General features: G+C 32.9%; 1 protein-coding gene across 1 annotated transcript; it reads right to left on the bottom strand.

Moving 5' to 3' along the window:
• Nucleotides 1-6125: 6125 nt before the first annotated feature.
• On the bottom strand, nucleotides 6126-6809 carry LOC132637318 (uncharacterized). The gene has a single exon (XM_060354428.1). It carries the CDS (start codon nucleotides 6807-6809, stop codon nucleotides 6126-6128), a length of 684 nt encoding a protein of 227 aa, XP_060210411.1.
• Between the last annotated feature and the right edge of the window lie 14233 nt (nucleotides 6810-21042).

The following is a 21042-nucleotide window of genomic DNA, read 5'->3' as shown; positions in this document are numbered from 1 at the left end:
TGGATATGGATAAGTTATGGATATGTCGATTTGGTAAGTAGGTGTGTATGGGTGTCCAGCTCGGGCACTAGTCACGGCCCACGGGGTTGGGTCGTGACACACAAGTTTTGGAGGCTAGGGTTTACACCACACTTTGAAGTTGAAGATTTGATTGAGCACTTTCTTGAACCTTTACTTCATTTCTTTAATTTCTTGCTTTGTAATGAATATCTAAGTGTGTAGTATTTCATTTCTATACTTGAACCTTGTTTATGGAAGTAGACATTGTTAAAGTTTGGGTTGAAACTCTTGTTTTGCTTATGTATTGAATGATTTTTATTTCTAATGAAGTGGGTCTTTGTTTCTTTAATTAATCTTGTTCTTTAATGTTTTTTAAGGGATTAGCCAACCCTAAGACTGACCTATTTACCTTGATTGAGCTCGGAAGAGGAAATCTAGTTGGGAAAGATTAATTAATAAGAATTTTGGTCATTAAACGCATCTAATAACTTGAGCTAGGAATAGGATAGTTACTTGAGGTTAAATTGATTGTGTCTAATATCACACTCTAAGGCTTGGAAAAGCTTAGAGTGAAATTCATTGATTTGGTTGGAAGACTTTCAATGAGATTTTAGAATTCATTATCTATTAACATAAACCCGCTTTTAGTTGTAAAATCGTGAAATACATTGGATCGTTAATTGAGCGTAATTTCCTTTGTATCCATACTTGTGGCCATTGATCATTTTACTTGCTTTCTAGTTAGTTTTATCTTTGTTAGTTTTTAAATCAAAAATCAAAATATTATCAAGTTTTTGGTTTAGCGTAGAAAGCGATAATTCCTTACTTGCTTATATCGCCTAGGATATTGTTCTCTATGGGTTCGACCTCGACTCTTAGTTGGGTAAATTATATTGCATACGACCGTGTACACTTTCTCTTTGAGGAGTGGATTTGGACGTTATCAATTTTGACGCCATTGCTGGGGAACAATTTGGCTTATTTGGGTTAGTTTGGGATTTTAGCTTAATTGTTTTGATCCAAACTTGTGAATATTTGTGAAAATGTGTTTGTGATTTTTTTTTTTTTTTTGGGTCTTTTGTGTTTAGTTTTTATTTTATTTTTACTTTTGTCTCTATGGCATCTTGGAATGAAAATGAGTTTGATGGTTGCAATCCATATTTTGATGACTCATGTCCATATTGTGGAGGACCCCACTTTTGGCAAGATTGTGAAAATGCTGCCGGGAGAGAGATGTGTGCACCGTCTCAATTCTATGATGGTAATATTTGTAATATATGTGGCGGTCAAGGTGGACATTGGGGTGATGTCCCAATTATTTTGCTCCCCCTCCTCCAAGTTGTTCTAACGAAAATGCTAGTTGTGCTTTTGAGTTTGACAGGGACAATGACATGGCAAGCGAAGGACAAAGTGCCGGATTTGAAGGTATCATGGCAATGCTCCAAACATACTTAGATCTGGAAGCTAAGATGGAGGAAGAGCGAAAACTCATCCAACAATCCATTTTAGAAAATGGAGAAGCTATGAAAAGAATGAATGATTCATTAGAGGATGCAAATTCCTCAATTGTCATGAAAGTGTCGACTTCTCAAAATGAAATGGTTGAAGAAGAGATCTCAAATTTAAAAGATGAGCCCGAGAATTCTTGTGACCACAACGAAAGTTGTGAAAGTGAAGAAGTGGTTCAACTTGAAGAAGAGCAAAATCTTGAAGAAGAAATCTTCAATTCTTAAAAAGAAGAAGTTGAGGAAATTTTGAAAAGCATAATGGGGAGGAATGAAAAGTATGGGTAAGTCTTGACCAAATTGTGGGAAGAAGTTCAACATAGAGATGATGAAACTATCCAAAAGGTGTATCTCATTATGGATGAATTTTTACAAGCTATGGACGACTCTCACAATGAAGAAAAACTTGACAAGATGGAAATTTTGAGCCAAGATTGGCTAATGAATCAAGCTCAACAACTTGAAACATATGGGGATCACCATGAAGGCATTTCACGGATGATGGAAGCATTTCTAAAAATGCATGTTGAGCAAAGTCAAGAAGTGGAGCTACTTGAAATTGCTATCCGGAAATTGGAGGCCGAATTGAATGCAAAGATTGAGGCATGTGATGCTCAATATCAAAGGGCCATGGATTGTAGTTCTGATTTGGTTTCCAATGAATAAGAGGTCAAGATTGATTTTCATGAGCTAATGGTGAATTGCCATCCAACCAACCCAAAAATAGTGAATGATGCCGAAGTTGAAGAAATGATACTAGAGTTACATAAAAAATTTCATAAAATAATTTTTTGAAGACCCTAGTTCCTTTTTGGGTGAGAATGTCAAAATTCACGCAAGTTTGGAATTTGAACGCGTTGGACCTCATTCTAACCATTTTTCAACGTTGTGCTTGGTGGATGATATGGAAGTTGAACTAACCAAGCCTATGGAGAATTTTGGAGATGAAGATCAAAGCGTTTTTATTTTGAAGTTTTCTATGCCAAGAAGACAAAATGGCATGCCTCACTTACGGGCCAAGAAGTGCAAAATGTGATACCCGAGAGTTGGCCTCTTTACTATTCTACCACCGCCTCACGAGCTTCACCGGAATCTTGATTCAAAGTTGGGGCGCAAATTCATATCTTCCAAATAGAAGGAAAAGTGGTAAAGTTGATAACCGTCGTGCCGCGACGTTAAATTAAGGGCTTGGTGGAAGGCAACCCACAGTTTTCAAAATTTTAAGTCGTTTTTGAAATTTTATTTTTTAGAATAGTTTATTTTATTGTTTTTGACTAATCTGCAAAGTTTCAAAATTTTTTGGAGTTGTTTTGAGCAGGTCAGAGTTTTAGAGCAGCCCCAAACCAGTAGTTGCTGCTGGAAAAAAAAAGTCTTCAGGTGACATCACTTACGATTCGCAGGTCATGCCTACGTCTCGCAGGTGCTGACAGCAAAAAAAAAAAAACTTTCTCTACCCTCTAACTATTTTGTGTTTTGTTTTGATTATGTGCAATGAGGACACTGCAATGTTTGTAGTTAGAGGTGGCATGTGATGGCACATTATATTTTGCTTATGCTTAATTTGTGCCCTTGCCGGGCTTTTGTCTTATGTATGGATATTGTGTACCCTTGCCGGGCTTGTTTTGTGACTATTGGTGTGGCTGTGGATAGACGTTGTTACAAATGGAACGTGCTCAAATTTTTGAAGATTTTATTTTGTTGGCATGTTGTGGATTAGTCACTTTTATTATTTTATTTTCTTTCTTAGCTTCTTTAATTAGTCTTGTAGTTTAGGTGTAGGTGTTCCTTTGAGGAAAAATGTGGAAACTCTTGGCTTGTTTGGTACTAATAGAGTTAGCCTCTTGCATGTGAAATGTTGAAATGCGAATACCCCTCCAAATGTTTTGTGAAAGTTAAAAAGCAAGGTGCATAGGAAAGAATGGTCTTTGTGACAACTTTTTGGCTCATTTGGTGACTCTTTACCTACTAGATGGGTTTTACTTGGAATGATGAGATGTTGTTCTATTTGTTCTTACTTAGGAAGTGAAATTGTTCCATCTTGACTAATTCATATGCCATGTGCGGTAAGTGTTTGTTGAATAATTCTTGTGCTTACCTTTATCATCTAGAACTTGTCCGGTTAGTCTTTCAATGCTAATTTTGATTATGTTAGTTGGACAGATGACCTTGGGCTATCTTTGTGATTTTTGAAAAAGCCTCTTTAGACTTTCTAGCCTACCATTGCATAAATAATATCACTATTAACCCCATTTGAGCCTATGACCTTTTGTTTGATTGCCACATTACAAGCCTTTACCCTTTTTCATGAAAAGTCTCTCTTTTGAACATTTCCCTCTTTGAACATGAAATTGTGAATTTGAGCTCAAAAGCCTAAGTTGGGGGTGTTAGTGTTGCTTGAGAAGTGGTGAAGTTTGGTGTTGCGGAAAAGTCAAAAGAAAGGAAGAAAATTTGAAAAATACAAAAAGGTTGCAAACTTTTTGAGCAAAAAAATAAAATAAAATGTATCTTTGTGAAAAAGGAATTGGAAAATAACAAAAACATTAGAAATCAAGAAAAAGGTTGCACAAAAAGAAGTTGGAATAATTGGGGAAACCAGTATGCAAAGGAAGTAGTGATGTTTTGAAATGAAGAGGAAAGTGGACAAAAGGTAGTGTGTAGTGTTCAAGGAGGGCATAGCCACTAGTATCCCAAATACTTATCCTACCCTTTCTAATCCTACATTACAAGCTTAAAAAGTCCCTATGTGATCTTCAACCGAATGTTCTTGAGTTAGTAATTAATGAAAATAAGGGCAAGTTTATGGTGTGATATTTGTTAGCACTAGAATTTCTTTGTTGAGTGTGAGTGACTTTGCGTATATGTCCCTTGTGTTGTTGTTGTTGTGAATATAGTGATTTTGGGACTTTCTTTCTTGTGAGGACATGTGGATTACGATAGATTGGCGATGTTGAAAACTTCCAAGTTGAGTTAAATGAGCATATCTAGTAAGCTAGTGGTTTTGAGTCACTTATTGAGGCTTGAATGTTGTCTCCTGATTGTTTTGAAACTCCATTGCATTCTTGAAATTGTATTTTGAAATGAGGGAGTTATTTGGTCGAAGTTTCACAAGCTTGTAGCCTAATTGTTGGTACCAACCAAAGTCATGAGTGTCGTGCTTAGTTGAAGAATGTGCTTTGAAAATGATAGTAGCACTACCTAAGCTTGTACTGATGGATCCTCATTGAGATTTTGGTTTTGATTTGTTTGAGGACAAGCAAATACTTTGAGCTGGGGGTGTTGATGTGTTGTAAAATTATGGGATATTCGATGCTAATTCCTTAAGATTTGATGACTCTTCAAGCACTTTTGATGTTACTTTTCGTGTATTTATGTCGTTTTGTAGGATAAGATGTCCGGAGAGCATAACGGAGCAAAAATAGCTGAAATGCGGCACATGCTAGCAGCACATTGTGCATGCGATCAACACTTGCTGACAGAGATGTTTGCACAACATGCTATAGTTTGGTGCAACATGCGACTGGCATGTTGCCCATGCGACACCAGATGCGAGTAGCATGTTGTGCACGCAGGGTATTTTTGTCCACAATTTGTTCCCGTTTTGGAATGGTATAAATACTGTTTTGAGGGTTTGTAAAACTCTTCTTTGACATAAACACACAAGTTTTGGAGGCTAGGGTTTACACCACACTTTGAAGTTGAAGATTTGATTTAGCACTTTCTTGAACCTTTACTTCATTTCTTTAATTTCTTGCTTTGTAATAAAAATCTAAGTGTGTAGTATTTCATTTCTACACTTGAACCTTGTTTATGGAAGTAAACATCGTTAAAGTTTGGATTGAAACTCTTGTTTTGCTTATGTATTGAATGTTTTTTATTTCTAATGAAGTGGGTCTTTGTTTCTTTAATTAATTTTGTTCTTTAATGTTTCCTAAGGGATTAGCTAACTCTAAGACTCGCCCATTAACTTTGATTGAGCTCGGAAGAGGAAATCTAGTTGGAAAGATTAATTAACAAGAATTTGGGTCATTAAACCCATCGAATAACTTGCGCTAGGAATAGAATAGTTACTTGAGGTTAAATTGATTGTGCCTAATATCATACTCTAAGGCTTGGAAAAGCTTAGAGTGAAATTCATTGATTTGGTTGGAAGACTTTCAATGAGATTTGAGAAATCATTATCTATTAACATAAACCCGCTCTTAGTTGTAAAATCGTGAAATACATTGGATCGTTAATTAAGCGTAATTTCCTTTGTATCTATACTTGTGGCCATTGATCATTTTACCCACTTTCTAGTTAGTTTTATCTTTGTTAGTTTTTAAATCAAAAATCAAAATATTATCAAGTGTTTGGCTTAGCGTAGAAAGCGATAATTCCTTATTTGCTTAAATCACCTAGGATATTGTTCTCTGTGGGTTCGACCCCGACTCTTAGTTGGGTAAATTATATTGCATATGACCATGTACACTTTCTCTTTGAGGAGTGGATTTGGACGTTATCAACTACTCTTGCTGCCAATATTTTCCTTACCATCCAACTTGCTTGTTAAGGTATAGGTATTTGATCAAGAGGCCTGTCTTTGATATAGATGGCATGAATCCACCTAATCCAGAGTTTATCCTATTTATAAGCAAGATCCCAACACATTTTTGCTACTGCCGTTTTGTTCCAGAGTTTGAGATCAAACAGGTGTAATCCTCCAGCTATTTTTGGCAAACATGTTGTACTCCATGAAACCAAAGCTCTTTTGGTTATTTCATTAGTCCCAGACCATATATCACTTCTAAAATATGCTTCTATGGTCTTGATCACCTTAGCTGGGATGAGGAATAGTTGCGACAAATAGGATTGGATCCCAAATATGACTGATTTGACCAATTGTACCCTTCCTATGTATGATAGCTTTTTTGCAATCCATGAGGAAATTCGTGCCACAATCTTCTGAATTAGTGGTTGCCATTGTAGGATGCTTAGCTTCTTTGTGACTAAAGGGATCCCCAAGTATTTGAAAGGCAATTGTCCATGCTCTATGCCAAGCAATTGCTCAGTATTACCCAATTCGGTGTTGTCAACTCCTCCAAAATATATACTACTTTTGCTCAAGTTAACTTGTAAACCTGAAGCTTGAGAAAAGATAGTGAATTTAGCATAAAGCAATTGGATAAACTGCCTATCTCCCTTGACAAAAAGAAATAAATCATCTGCAAAAGAAAGATGAGTTATTTTTAGTTTGGCACACAGTGGATGAAATTTGTATTGCCTGTCCTTAGTTAGTTCACTCAGGTTTCTGCTGAGATACTCCATCGCAATGGCAAACATGTAAGGAGAAATAAGATCTCCTTGCCGCAATCCCTATGCTGCCCCAAAAGGTTCTGAAGGCTTTCCATTGATGATTATTCAGTAGCTAACTGTTACTAAATAATTGTTTCTAATAAAAGTTTAATCTTTGTGAAATATCATACAAGTGTCCCATTTGCTTTCTCCTAGTAACTTTTAGGATACATAAGCAAAGTCGAATAATATTTTTATAAAGTATAACAGTGGTTTTCTTACTTTCTTCATATTTAGGTAAAAATGAATAACTCTTTTGTTATTAGAAAAACTAGTATTCGTACCCGCGCATCGGTATCAAAGGAAATTAATCGTAAGAATTTATAATCTTATTTATTTTATATAATAATTCTTTGTCATCACGTTGACATATAAAAAATTATGCAATTTGTGGATATAAAACATAACTATGAATATACAAAATTTAACGTCATCAATGATGTATACCTAAATAAAAAATTTACACTGAAAATATAATATCACGATTGCAATTACTTTAGACATTTTGATATGAAACAAAAAATATCCTTATCATATCCCATTGACATATTTTAAAAAAGTTATGATATTAAAAAATATTTGCTAAGTAGTTGACTTCTATATTTATTTGTTTAACCTGTTAAGACATGAGAACATGATTTTTATCTTCAAATTCAACTTTAACATAATATTTCAGTTCAAATTTCCAAGAAAAACATACTTAATTTAAATTTTTTATCAAAACAATAGAAATGAACTCTATGTAACCTAGTTCAGTCAACTACTCAGGTCCATTAACCTCGATTTTACAATATTGCCTATTAATATTATCAAAATTTTAATGCTTTCTTTTTAGTGATTAATAAAATTTAGTTACCAGGAAAAAAAGAATTATCAAAAATTATTATATCGCCTTCTTTTATTAGCTCGTCACTTAACTTAATATTTTTATTCTCCTTTTAATATTGGGATAATTTAGAGAGAACACTTTAAGTTTGATTTGCTTAAACTAAAATTTTAACTGATTATTGCAAATGTGATATAGACTTTTATATGTATATGTTAATTTTATGAATTATCGTCAAAAGTATCACTTTTTTTTTTTTAACTTTAAAAGATAAGTAATAGGAGTATAATTTAATGTTGTAGGCATTCTCAGCCCAAGCAACACAATTATTAACTTTAGTTTTTGCCCTCTTGTTCCATGGGTGATAACCTTTTTTTTTTTTTTTTGCGCGGATTGTCCTTCATTTGGGGTGGTCTTTAATTTTTCCCCTTCAAGTTGGCAGTCTTTAAGTTTTGCCCTTCGCCTAATACCCTGAGGTTGTGGATTCGAACCCCAGCTCAGTAAAAAAGAAAAAAAAATGATTCTGCTCATGCAAATTTTGCCTTAATGCCCAAATTGCACAACTGTCCTTGCAAAATTTGCCTTTAGGCAGAATTTGGGCCTTAAGGGCAAAAGTTAAGCGAAAAGGACATAAATGGCTGTTGGGCCCAAAATAAACCCACGCCCTGGCCCAAGTTTTCCCAAACCCAAAAAGTAGCCCCTAAACAATTCCCATCCGGTAGTCAAAATATGTAACAAGCCTTTTGTAGCGACTAAAAGTCGCCACAAATGATTTAAAAAGTCGCCACTAAAGGCTGGCCGCCCCAAGAGCCCAAGCGCTTAAAAAAAAAGTCAGTCTTTTTGTGACGACTAAAAGTCACCACTAAAGGCTTGCTACAGAAAAACCAGGATTTTTAGTGGCAACTAAAAAAGTCGCCATTAAAGGTTGAATATCCCAAAACATGTATAATATGTATATATTTTGTATGAAATATTCCAAAAAACTCTGAGGCGATTTTTGTATATAATATGTATCATTTGTGTATAAAAATATGTATCAGTACCTATCTGTAATGTATAGAAATTGTATAAAATATGAATCACTAATGTATGTATCATTTTTGTATATAATATGTATCATTTGTGTATATAATGTGTATTATAGAGTAGAAAATTGTATCATTTTTTTATATAATATGTATCTTTTTTTTTATGGAAAGTGTATATATAATTTCAGCATGTGTATATAAACTGTATCAGTCTTGTATTAAAAGTGTATTGATGTGCCGTGAAATTACGGGATATTCGATGCTAAGTCCTTAAGCTTTTGTGACTCTTCAAGCACTTTTGGTGTTACTTTTCATGTATTTATGTAGTTTTGTAGGATAAGATGTCCGGAGAGTATAACAGAGCAAAATAGAGCAAAAATAGAACAAGCAGCACATGCGAGTAGCATGTTGTGCATGCGAGCATCACTTGCTGCAGCATGTGCTGCCAGATAGTTAGTGCAGCACATGCTAGCACCACTTGCTGCAGCATGTGGTGCACGCAGGGTATTTTTGTTCACAATTTGTTCCCGTTTTGGAATGTTATAAATACTCTTTTAGGGTTTGTAAAACACTTCTTTGGCCATTTCAACACAAGTTTTGGAGACTCAGGTTCTTACACCCACACTTGGGGATTGAAGATTTGAAGAATTAGATGAGAAATTTTTTACTCTTTTACTCATTTCTTCCATTCCTTGTTATGTATTGAATATCGAAGTGTGTAGTATTCCATTTCATTACTTGAATCTTGTTTATGAAAATATTCATTGTCCAAGTTTTGGATTAAACTCTTGTTTTGCTTATGTATTGAACAATTTTTATTTCTAATAAAGTGGGTTAATGTTTTTCTATCAACTCTTCATGCTTTAATGTCTCTTAATGGTTGCAAACATTATTTGTGCCTAGGTACTTTTACTTTGCTTGAGAAAGAAAGTGAAAGTTAGGAAAAGAGTTAGATAGCAAGGATTTGGGTCATTAAATCCATCTAATAACTTAGCTAGAGATATGATAGTTAACTTGAGGTTGAATTGATTGTGTTTAACATCACATTCTAAGGCTTGAGAAAGCTTAGAGTGAAATTCATTGATTTGGTTGAGAGACTTTCAATGAGATTTTAGAAATCATTATCTATTAACATAAATCCGCTCATAGTTGTAAAATTATAAAATACATTGGATCATTGCTTGAGAGTAATTTCTCTTGTTTTCCTTTTCTTGTGAGATCATTGATCATTTTACTTGCTTTCTAGGTTAGTTTTGTTTTTGTTAGATTTTAATCAAAAATCCAAATATTGAAAAAGTGTTTGGCTTAGCTTAGTTGGTGATAATTCCTTACTTGTTTAAGTCGCCTAGTATATTGTTCCCTGTGGGATTGATCCCGACTCATAGTTGGGTAAATTATATTGCATATGACCGTGTACACTTTCTCTTTGAGGAGTGAATTTGGATGTTATCATGTATCATACGTATCAAAAATGTATCATAGAAACGGTATCATTGTGGTATATAATATGTATCACTATTGTATATGCAAAAAAAAAAAAATCATATCATTATTGTATAATATGTGTATAATGAATGTATAATTAACGTATAATATATGTATAATAAATATATAATTAATTCCAACATATGTATATAAATTGTATCATTCTTGTATATAAAGTATATATATATATATATATATATATATATAATTCCAGCATATGTATATAAACTGTATCATTCTTATATATACTACTAAATATACACATATTATACATATTTTGGGATATTTCTTACTAAATATACATATATTACATATGTTTTGGGACATTTAACCTTTTAGTGGCGACTTTTTTAATTGCTACTAAAAAGCTTGATTTTTCAGTAGCAAGCCTTTAGTGGCGACTTTTTTTTTTTTTTTTTGTTTAAAAGCGCCTGGGTTGCTAGGCCGGCCAGCGCTTGACATTATTTTGGGCTGGCCGGCCATTTTTTGGCATTATTTTGGGCTGAGCGGACTCCTGGGGATATTAGGCCCAAATATTGGTCAAATGTGACATTATTTTGAGTCATTAGATACACATTGTCCTTTTCCCAAAAGTCAAAGACCACCAATTTGAGGGCAAAAATTAAAGACCACCCTAGCGAAGGCCAATCCTTCAAATTGCCCGGTGATAACCCCCTAATCCCTTGCGGCTATCTTTTTTTAAAAACAAAAAATAAAAAATTATAGCTTAATGTATATGTAGCTATTTTAAACTTAAATTCTCTCTTTTATTTTTAATACACAATTTTGAGTTTTAATTTTACTTATTTTCGTTATCTATTTTTATGTGTTTGTGTATTTTCATAACGAACTAAGTGGAGTGGAGATATTATCCTAAATCCTATAATTTAGAGGTAAAACTTAAAAGTTATATACTTCCAAAAAAAGCATTTGTATGCACTTCAAATTTAAAATCTTTATATTTCAATTAAGGTATATGCTATCGTTATTCATAATAAATATAGTCCTAAAATTGCCAAGTACTTAATCTATAAGATGATTTTATGTAGTGTGTATATATTTTAATTTCTGAAATAATTTACCTGAAAGTTCTTGTGCTTGATGTTGTACATGAAACACAACAAAAAAAAATAATATATTAACTTGATATAATTGTTAATATTTAATATATAAGAAAAGCAAAAAGTAACTAAAACAAAGAAGTTGATAAAGATATTCATGGGATTCAAAACTACCGTGAGAGTACATCGATGTACAGGTTTAACACCTCGTTTCTTTGCAGCTTAAGCTGTCCAAAAATTGCAGAAACGACACAAATATAATATACAAATAGGGCATTGTATGTCGATTTACGCTATAAAATCTACCTTAATAGATGAGAAGAATATCTTACCTCGATTTATATATCATTAGAGTCTGCTGGTGTGTGTGTGTGTGTGTAGAGAGAGAGAAAGTAAATATATCATAAAGTCAACCAATAAATTTCTGTTGCTCATATTTTTTTATTACTTTTGCACTACTTAATACTAATATGGGAAACTTACATAAACAACTACCTTTTATAAGCTCCTAACAATATATAACTATGAGTTTGCAATTCACAAACCGTAACTATCTTTTATGTGATTTCGGCTGTATTTACGTGCTTTTAAATACAGCGAAATACATCTATCATAAAAACAGAGTGGTGTAAATCCCTTAAATACATGAAGGAATTTCGGCTGTATATCCGTATTTTTAAATACAGCGAAATACATATATTATAAAAACAGAGTGAAGTAAATCCTTTAAATACACAAAAGAGTTGTGTATTTCATTGTATTTATATACTGATAATCCTTTTGTTTTGGCTGTATTTAAATGTATTCGAGTTCAGATCAGTAAAGTTGTTGTCTGACGTCACATTAGTTGAATGTATTCGATTGTATTTGAATGTATTTACACTCAAAAAATGACGAAAATGAAGAATACAATCAAATCTGATCATATGTTCGACGAAAATACAAAATACATTGTATTTAAATAGGAAGAATACAATAACACCAGTCAGATCTCCGATGAAATAAAAATACTGCTGTATTTACTCTAAAAAAAATACAAGCGAAATACAAAATACCCCACAGATAATTCACATAACCCTCCATAACCAAAGAAATACACTTGAGCATAATGGCTTGATTAATATCATCTGTTCAAAAACACCTAAGAGCTTTATCTACATGTCCATGAACTGCCCAACCCCATATCATTATACTCCACGTACAAATGTCCTTCTTCTTTAATCTACTAAAAACCAGGCTTGTAGACTCAATATGCCCGCATTTTGCATACATATCAAACAAAGCATTAGCAACCGCTACATTCAAATGAAGCTTATTGTTTGTAATACTATCATGAATCTTTCTACCTGCCTCTAATGCCCCAGTTTTGGCACAAGTAGAAAGAGCAGATATAATAGTTAAACCATTCGGCTTTATACCTTCTTCCTCTTTGACAAGAGACATTACTTAGCCCTGATGCATCGGATTTGGGCATCAAATATGAGCGTCGGATCTCCGGTGTGAGCGCCGGATCTCAGATCTCGAATCTGCGGTGGATTTGAGCATCGGATCTCCGGTGGATTTGAGCGTCGGATCTCCAATTTGTCATGGTTTGTCGCTGGAGCTCCAGCAGTGAGGTGGCGACAATTGTGTTATTGAATAGAAAGGGGAGAGTTTTTTTTTTTTAGGGTTTGAAGAAGATGAAAAATCTTAAATGTGTAGTGAGGGAGAATAGAGAGAGGTATATGTATTTTGAAATATACTGGACCAGTTATGAAATGTAATTTTGAAAAAATAAAGCTACAAAAATTAAATAAAAAGTAAGGTGGTTATTATTCATAAATAAGTCTTAGAGGTAGCTATGACAAGTAAATTTTCCTACTAATATATTGTCAATGTGATTTTACATTAGCTTGTCACTTGACTTAATGTTTTTGTCTACTGCACTCTTTTTAAATTTTGACTTTCGATTAAATTGCAAATTGACTTATGCCTTACTTGCTGAAGCTTTTGAACCAAAGCACTTTTTTTCTGAAAAAAATGATCCAACACAATTTTTTTTAATACTAACAAAAATAATTCTCAAATAATCTGGACAAACACAAAAACCATTAAACTCCAAAGTATCTTTTAGAATAAAATAAATTTGTACTTGTAAGGGGAATCTACGAATTTTAGCTTTACCCCAATAACATAAAAAATATTTTAACTGCTATTTAAAAGCACTTTTTTTTTTAGTCAAACATCTCCATTTTTTAAGAAGAAAACGTGATTTTTTTCATGGGTGGAGAAAAATAAAGTCGCTTGCTATCATTGTAATTTTGAAAGAAAATAAGAAAACAAATTTAAACATTCAAAATTCTAAAACATATATGCTTCAGTTGTATCCAATGTATCTTTTTCTAATTATTTATCAAATAAAGTTGCATGCACCAAAATAATAGATATAACTTTCTGAAAATGCTAATCTATCTCTATAAAAGGGAAAAGAGATACATGTAATCATAACAAACATATAAGTTAGTATTCAAAGAGAAAAATAAAAACAATCAGAATAATGTAACAAAAAATAAGCTTTTATTATTTGCGCAGTGCTCCTAAAATAGTGGATAATGCCAAAAGTAATTCTTGTACGTTCATAATATATTCAGTCATTCCTTCCATGAATGATTTGGTAAAACTCATTTATATATTTCGTTATCCATCGTACTTGTTCATTTTTTAAATATTCATTTTGCGTTTGTGAGATATTTACGTACATCATATCTATGGAAACTTCAGACTCCTTAGTTACATCTATGATGAAAAATAAATGTTTAATGTTAATTGTAACAAAAAAAAATAATAATAATAATAATAAAATTAAATCAAGCATGTAAATATACCTTGACAATTTGGTAAAACTCCTTTATATATTTCGATTCTCCATTGTGCTTGTTTATTTTTCAAATATTCATTTCGCATTTGTGAAACATTTGTATTTATCATATCTATGGGAACTTCAGATTTTGTAGTTACATCTGTAGTAAAAGATAATGTTATGTTAATTGTAAATAATAATAATAATAATAATAATAATGATAATAATAATAATAATAATAATAATAATAATAATAATAATAATAATAATAACAATATACCTTGATAATTATTCGGAGAATCTTGATGTACATAATCTATACTTTCTTTATTCATTGTAGAAGACCTATGCGACAAAAACAATTATATAAGATATAAGCATACGAAAACTACAATGACATACTTATAAACATTATTTAAGTAAACACAAACATATGAAGCGATAATAGTTATTTAAAATTTAAATATACTTTTTGAAAACATAGGATCCCAAGATCTATTTTGAGCAATCTTTATGCATCGGATGTTGTAGTATCCTGATTGGCTAGAGTGTAGGAATTAATCAACTTTTTGTCGGCCAATTCCTATCAAGTGTAAACAACAACAATCCGGTGAAAATCCCACAACGTGGGGTCGGAGAAAGGTAGAGTGTACGCAAACCTTACTCCTATCAAGGTACGAGAGCTGTTTTCGAAGCTCAATGGAAAGCATTTCCTATCAAGTGTGTGTGGCAAAAATTAAAAACTAAACAATAGTATCAAAGGTTCTAGTAATTCTATCAATTCTACTCTAACATTTCTAGAAAAGGAATAAATAAAGTTAGATATTGTCCGGCAACATAGATATTCTCTGCCTCTCAATGTATGAGTAAACCATATCTTCAATTTCTTGTACTATATACCTTCAGGCTACCCTCTATCAACAAATCAATTGCAGTAAGCAAAATATACAATAAAACATGTATTGAGCAAAAAGATCAACAATATAAAAATGAAGAAACAACACCAACAACTTCTTTTGTTAAACCAAAGTAAATCTACTAATATCAAATGAGTTTAAGTTTTGTGTATTATCATTGCATAAAAAATAAAATAAAAACTTACACCATCAGGTAAATTAAAATATTACCACCCTAATTGATATAACTAAAATTTAGGAAAAAGATATTAAAAGTAGAATCTTAGTTGTACTCTAACTAAATTAGTTACTACTCCCTCCGTTTCAAATTATGTGAACCCATTTGACTGGACACGATATTTAAGAAAGAGTGAAAACTTTTGAAACTTGTGGTTCAAAATAAGTTTTAAATATTTGTGTGGCTGTAAATTATTTCATAAAGTAAATTTGTTTCCAAATTAGGAAACAGGTCATTCATTTTGGTACGGATTGAAAAAAATAGGTTCATATAAATTGAAACAGATGGAGTATTTCCTTTTATAACATAGATCAAAATTTGAATTTTCCATATTTTTCTCTCAGCAAATCTTCAGCGCCTCAATTTCTCAAATATTGTTAAATTAGGTAGAAGTAATTTTCATGCTTCAACCATTGTTGACTTTGGGGAGCTTGAGAATCTTTAAGGGCTTGCAGTTTGCTATTAGATGTTTTTTATTTTCTTCATGACTGCTATGCAAATTTGGTCTACTCATGAAAGAGTGATCTCTTTTAGTTCTTCTACTGTCTTTTTTAATTCTTTAATATCACTAGTTAAAACTTCTACCTGTTGTGTTATTTTAGAGACTATTTGGGTTGTCTTTAGTTCTATCTCTTTTGGTCTTTCTGTAATAACTTTAACTAACTTTTTTATTTCCGTCTTTGCAGGTAATTTTTCTAGATTAAATTTGATAACTAGAGTCTGGACTTTCTTTTCTAATTCTAATTCTTGTGTTTTTAAGTAATCGAGATTTTGTTCTAATTTTTTGAAAGTTTTCTTTTGCTTAGTCTTGGATGCTTCTACCACCTCTAATATTCTAGTAATGTCTTTATTATTTTCTTGTATTTTTTCACTAAAATTTATGACTAAATCTACTAATGTGTTCAACTATTTGTCTTCACTATGTAATATATGGTCTCCGTTACTGAAATTACACTTTATAATACTATGATCTTTTAATGCTCTATATTTCTTTTCTTTTTAATGTCCAAATGATCTAGGACAATGTTGGCCGTGGTTACCGGGGTGTGGTTAAAGAAGATTGTTATTAAGAACAAAGGTTAAGAGAAAGAGATGAACAGTATAACAAGATTCGTGACTGGACAGAGTCCAGATTTAATAAAAAAAAAATGAAAATTTTGGGAGATAGACAGAAAATTAATTAGAAATATAACTACATGATGAGAAGAAATATAGGAGTGAGGAAGTACCGAGTAGGATTGTTAAAAATTTATTTGAAAACAACATTAATTCCTGCTTGTCCTTTGAACTTTTCTTATTAAATTAAAAATTTATTTGAAAACAACATTAATTCCTGCTTGTCCTTTGAACTTTTCTTATTAAATTCAAAACCCAAAGCGTAATCTGAAAATTCAAACAAAATATAAAAAAGACTCTAGTCATTTTGTAGCCACTCTAAATGCACTTTGTCAGTATTTTACAGACAAAAATCTAGATAAGAAATTTAAATTTTATGTTGTAATCCATGGTAGAACTAATGGTATTTTCCAGACCTGGATAGAAGTTTTGGATTCTATTAAAGATATAAGAAAAGATGGCAAAATAAAATTGCAACCTCATATAGCTAAAAAGGCCTTAGAAATGCCAGATAAACTAGATAATGTTAAAGAATTACAAAAATTCTTAGGAATAGTAAATTATGCTAGAAGTTTTATAAAAGACTTAGGAAAAATAACAGGGCCATTGTATTAAAAAATGGGATCAAATGGTCAAAAATACTTTAATACAGAAGATATTAGATTAGTACAAAAAATTATGTACATCTATATATATATATATATATATATATATGTAAAGAAAGATGAGATGGAAAAAGAGTTTTGGAGGAGAATCTGAGTTGGACTCTCAGTTGAGATGAAAGAGATGAGCGCAGTAAATTTTTAATTTGAGAAACAAAGGAAAAAGGTGATTGGGAAATTGAAAAAAAAATAATAACCTGAAAAGAAGGATTAGCCTGGTCAAATGGTCAAAAATACTTTAATACAGAAGATATTAGATTAGTACAAAAAATTATGTATATATATATATATATATATATATATATATATGTAAAGAAAGATGAGATGGAAAAAGAGTTTTGAGGAGAATCTGAGTTACGTTGGACTCTCAGTTGAGATGAAAGAGATGAGCGCAGTAAATTTTTAATTTCAGAAACAAAGGAAAAAGGTGATTTGGAAATTGAAAAAAAAAATAATAACCTGAAAGAAGGATTAGCCTGCAATAGTAGGACAATTTACCCGATGGTGTAAGTTTTTTTATACACTGACGGTGCGCAAAACTTAAAATCATATCAAATTGATAGTTGAAATGAAAATCCAAGATGAGTAAGTTGTTTGTGCCAATGGTAAATTAAAATCTTAAATTTTCAATATTGAGCAAGCCATATGAATATCACCACTTATCAATCATACAGTAAATAACAGCTAAAAATCAACAAACAAATAACTATATCGTCCTCCTTAAATGGAGGACGTTTTGCAATACTATTAAATAAGCCAGTTTCCTCCTAGAACCCTAGACCTACCAAAATTCAAATCAAATACGTCCTTGAAGGTAAGGTACTATTCAAACCATATATTTATATATATATATATATATAAGCATTAAGAATAATGATAATAATTATAAAGATATTTGTCTTCAAGTTTGGATTTATCCTTTTGGTGTTTGATTAATAATAACTCTTCTTGAAAAAGGTTTCTGAGGCCTCATTTGTTTGAATCAGAATCAGAATGGTTAAGACCTTATACCATTAAGAGGTCTGAATCAGAATGGTTAAGACCTTATACCATTAAATGCATTTGTTTACATTAAGATCTAAAAACTTATTTGGTCTGAATAGGTCTTAATCATTAAGATTTTGAATAAAGTCTGAATATCATTAAGAGGTACTTTTTTTATGAATAATTTTTACCACATGCTCCACCCCAACCCCACTCCCACCATCCCCAACCTTACACCCCAACTCACCAGCAACACCACCCCAACCCCCAACCCCACCTACCCACCCCCCACCTCAATAACCCACCTATCTTACCCCCAACCACCCTCCTCACCAACACACCACCACAACTCACCCCACCACCACGCCTCCCCCCACCCACAACCCTCCCACCACCACCTACAACACCCACAACACCTACCACCCCCAACCCTCCCCCCAACTCACCACCAACACCATCCTAACCCCCCTCCCCACCAACCTACCTTACCCCCAACCACCCGCCTCACTATCACCCTACACCAGACCCACCACACCACCCCTACCCCACCTAACCCACCACTACACCCTAACCCCACCCACCACCACTACAAAGCATCTCCACCATCACTAGCAAACATAAATGTTTCATTTTTTTTGTCAAATAATATTTTTATTTTATTAAATTCTTATTTAGTTACTTTTTTATCTGAATTGTATATTTATTATGTTTAAATAAATACGCTGTGCACATTCAGATGTTGAAAAACAAACAGTCTTAATCATTAAGTGTTCAGATCTAGAGACAACATCTTAATCATTCAGATGTGCATTGAGATTCAGACGTCTTAATCTTAATGAAAACAAATGAGGCCTGAGGCCTCATTTGTTTTGCACTTAATGGAGGTCTAAATCTGAATGGTTCAGACCTTAAGCCATTAAGTGCATTTGTTTACATTAAGATCTAACCATTTATTTGATCTGATTAGGTCATAATCATTAAAATCTTGAACAAAGTCTGAATATCATTAAGTGGTATTTTGTATAAATAATTTTTATTACCGGCTCCACCCCACCCCCACACCCACTACCAACCCAACCGTCCACCTACGTCCGCCACCCACCACCACTACCTACCTCCACCTACCCACCACCACTACTCACCCTCACCCCAACAACCCGCCCAACGCCACCACCTATGTAACATCCCATAAATCCGAATTAGGTGTGAATGTATGAATCCGGTATAAAGGTGATATTTTATCCATACGAATCCATTTGAGATAAACTCGGGTGATAAACAGTCGTTTTGAAGTCAAACCAAAAAGTGAAGTTCTTAAGGCCTTCTAAATTCGTCGAAGTCTAAGACAGTCTATACTTATAGCAAGGTTTCGGGTACTTGCGTTAGAAATTTGGGAAAACTTCCTTCTTGAAAGTTGTATATATTTGAAAGACCTTTCCAATGGTATATTATGTAGGTCAACCGGACATCTGTACAAAGAGTTCTGGCCATTTTACTAAAGGTAGCAGAGCTAAAACTTCATTCATGGCCAGTTTTTAAGAACTTTCGTTACGAATTTGGGAAAACTTCCTTCTTTAAAGTTGTAGATCTTTGAAAGAAATTTTCAACGGTATATTATAGAAGTAAAACGGACATTCATACAAAGAGTTATGGCAATTTTACTGAAGGGTGGCAGAGCTGAATTTTCACTGGAAATTTCACCCAATGTATGCCCAAGGAGTGTTAGACGTACTTTCAAGTACGGGCCGTACATCCTAGGACGTACATTGACCATTTTTGGTAGAAAAATCATTTAAAATGGGTATGGTCTTATTTTGTTCCCCTTTTCATTCTCCCAAACCCTAAGGATGAAATTATTCTCTCCCAAACTCAAGATACTCTAAGGTAAGCCATTCTAAGTTATTTCAAGTTAATTCTAACATGTACCCATGATTACTAATCAAGAAGTCATCATTCCTAACCTAGGGTTTCCAAGAAAACCCACATAAAGATCAAGATTCTAGCTTTTGGAGTTATTCTTGAAAGTTCAAGTTTTTAATTCAAGTTTTGGAGCGATTAAGGTATGTAGAGTTACTATGTACGTGTGGGAACATCATTGTTCTTCCCCACGCCTCATAATACATAAATTATGATTCTTTACGAAAACTAGGGTTTCTATACCATGCTCATGATAACCCTAGGTCCATGTCCATGATTATATTATGTATGAATTATTATAATTCCATCATTGTGTTCTTAATATTTCTTTATGATTATTAAGAATCTGTCAGTAATATATGAAAAACCCATATATCTCATTCAATGGGTTCATGCATGCTAGTTTATGATATATTATGCTATCTTCAAGAAAATGCTATACATGTTTTACAAGTTCATGCAAGCAAGCTATAATTCATGATATCCATGTACGAGCAAGTTATATTCATGAAAACCATGGGCAGCAAGTGCCACTTATTTTGTATGTTCATGTTTTTTGGGATTTACTTAGTTAATCGAGAAGGCTCAGATAGCCTGAAACTACGTAGCCACAGTAGGATAAGAGTTGTCAGCAAGGAGGCAACACCTTCATTATGCAGTTTGGATCTTTACATGCTTATTATTACTTAAATCTCATATTCCTGGCAAGATATGAGTGTTCTACTGCTAGGACGCAAGTACCAGATCATGTTGTCGGTTATACTATAGCACTCCCCATGTTACAAGCAGTTATATATACATGTATTTTCATTGATTTACTGTTTTCAGACTTTACTTATATGTATTCATTTTTATGTTCATGTCCAGGTTTTCAGTTTCACTTCTTATCATGTTATTTCATGTCCCATGTTATTTGTTTCAGTTGTTTTACATACCAGTACATTCAATATGCTGACGTCCCCTTTCTATTGCCCGGGGGCCTGCATTTCACGATGTAGGTACTGATTTACAGGACGATACATCTGCTCAGTAGGACAGCATTCGTATCAGCTTATTAGTGAGCCTCATCTCATTCGGGGTTTAGTCAACTTTTTATTTTTTTTTATAATTAGTTATGCATCTAAGGTATGTTGGGGGACTTATTCCAGCAAGTA

Source organism: Lycium barbarum, chromosome 4 (genome assembly GCF_019175385.1).
Source record: "Lycium barbarum isolate Lr01 chromosome 4, ASM1917538v2, whole genome shotgun sequence".
NCBI classification, from domain to species: Eukaryota; Viridiplantae; Streptophyta; class Magnoliopsida; order Solanales; family Solanaceae; genus Lycium; species Lycium barbarum.
Note: the sequence above shows the minus strand (reverse complement) of the source record. Positions and strands in the feature narration are given on the sequence as shown.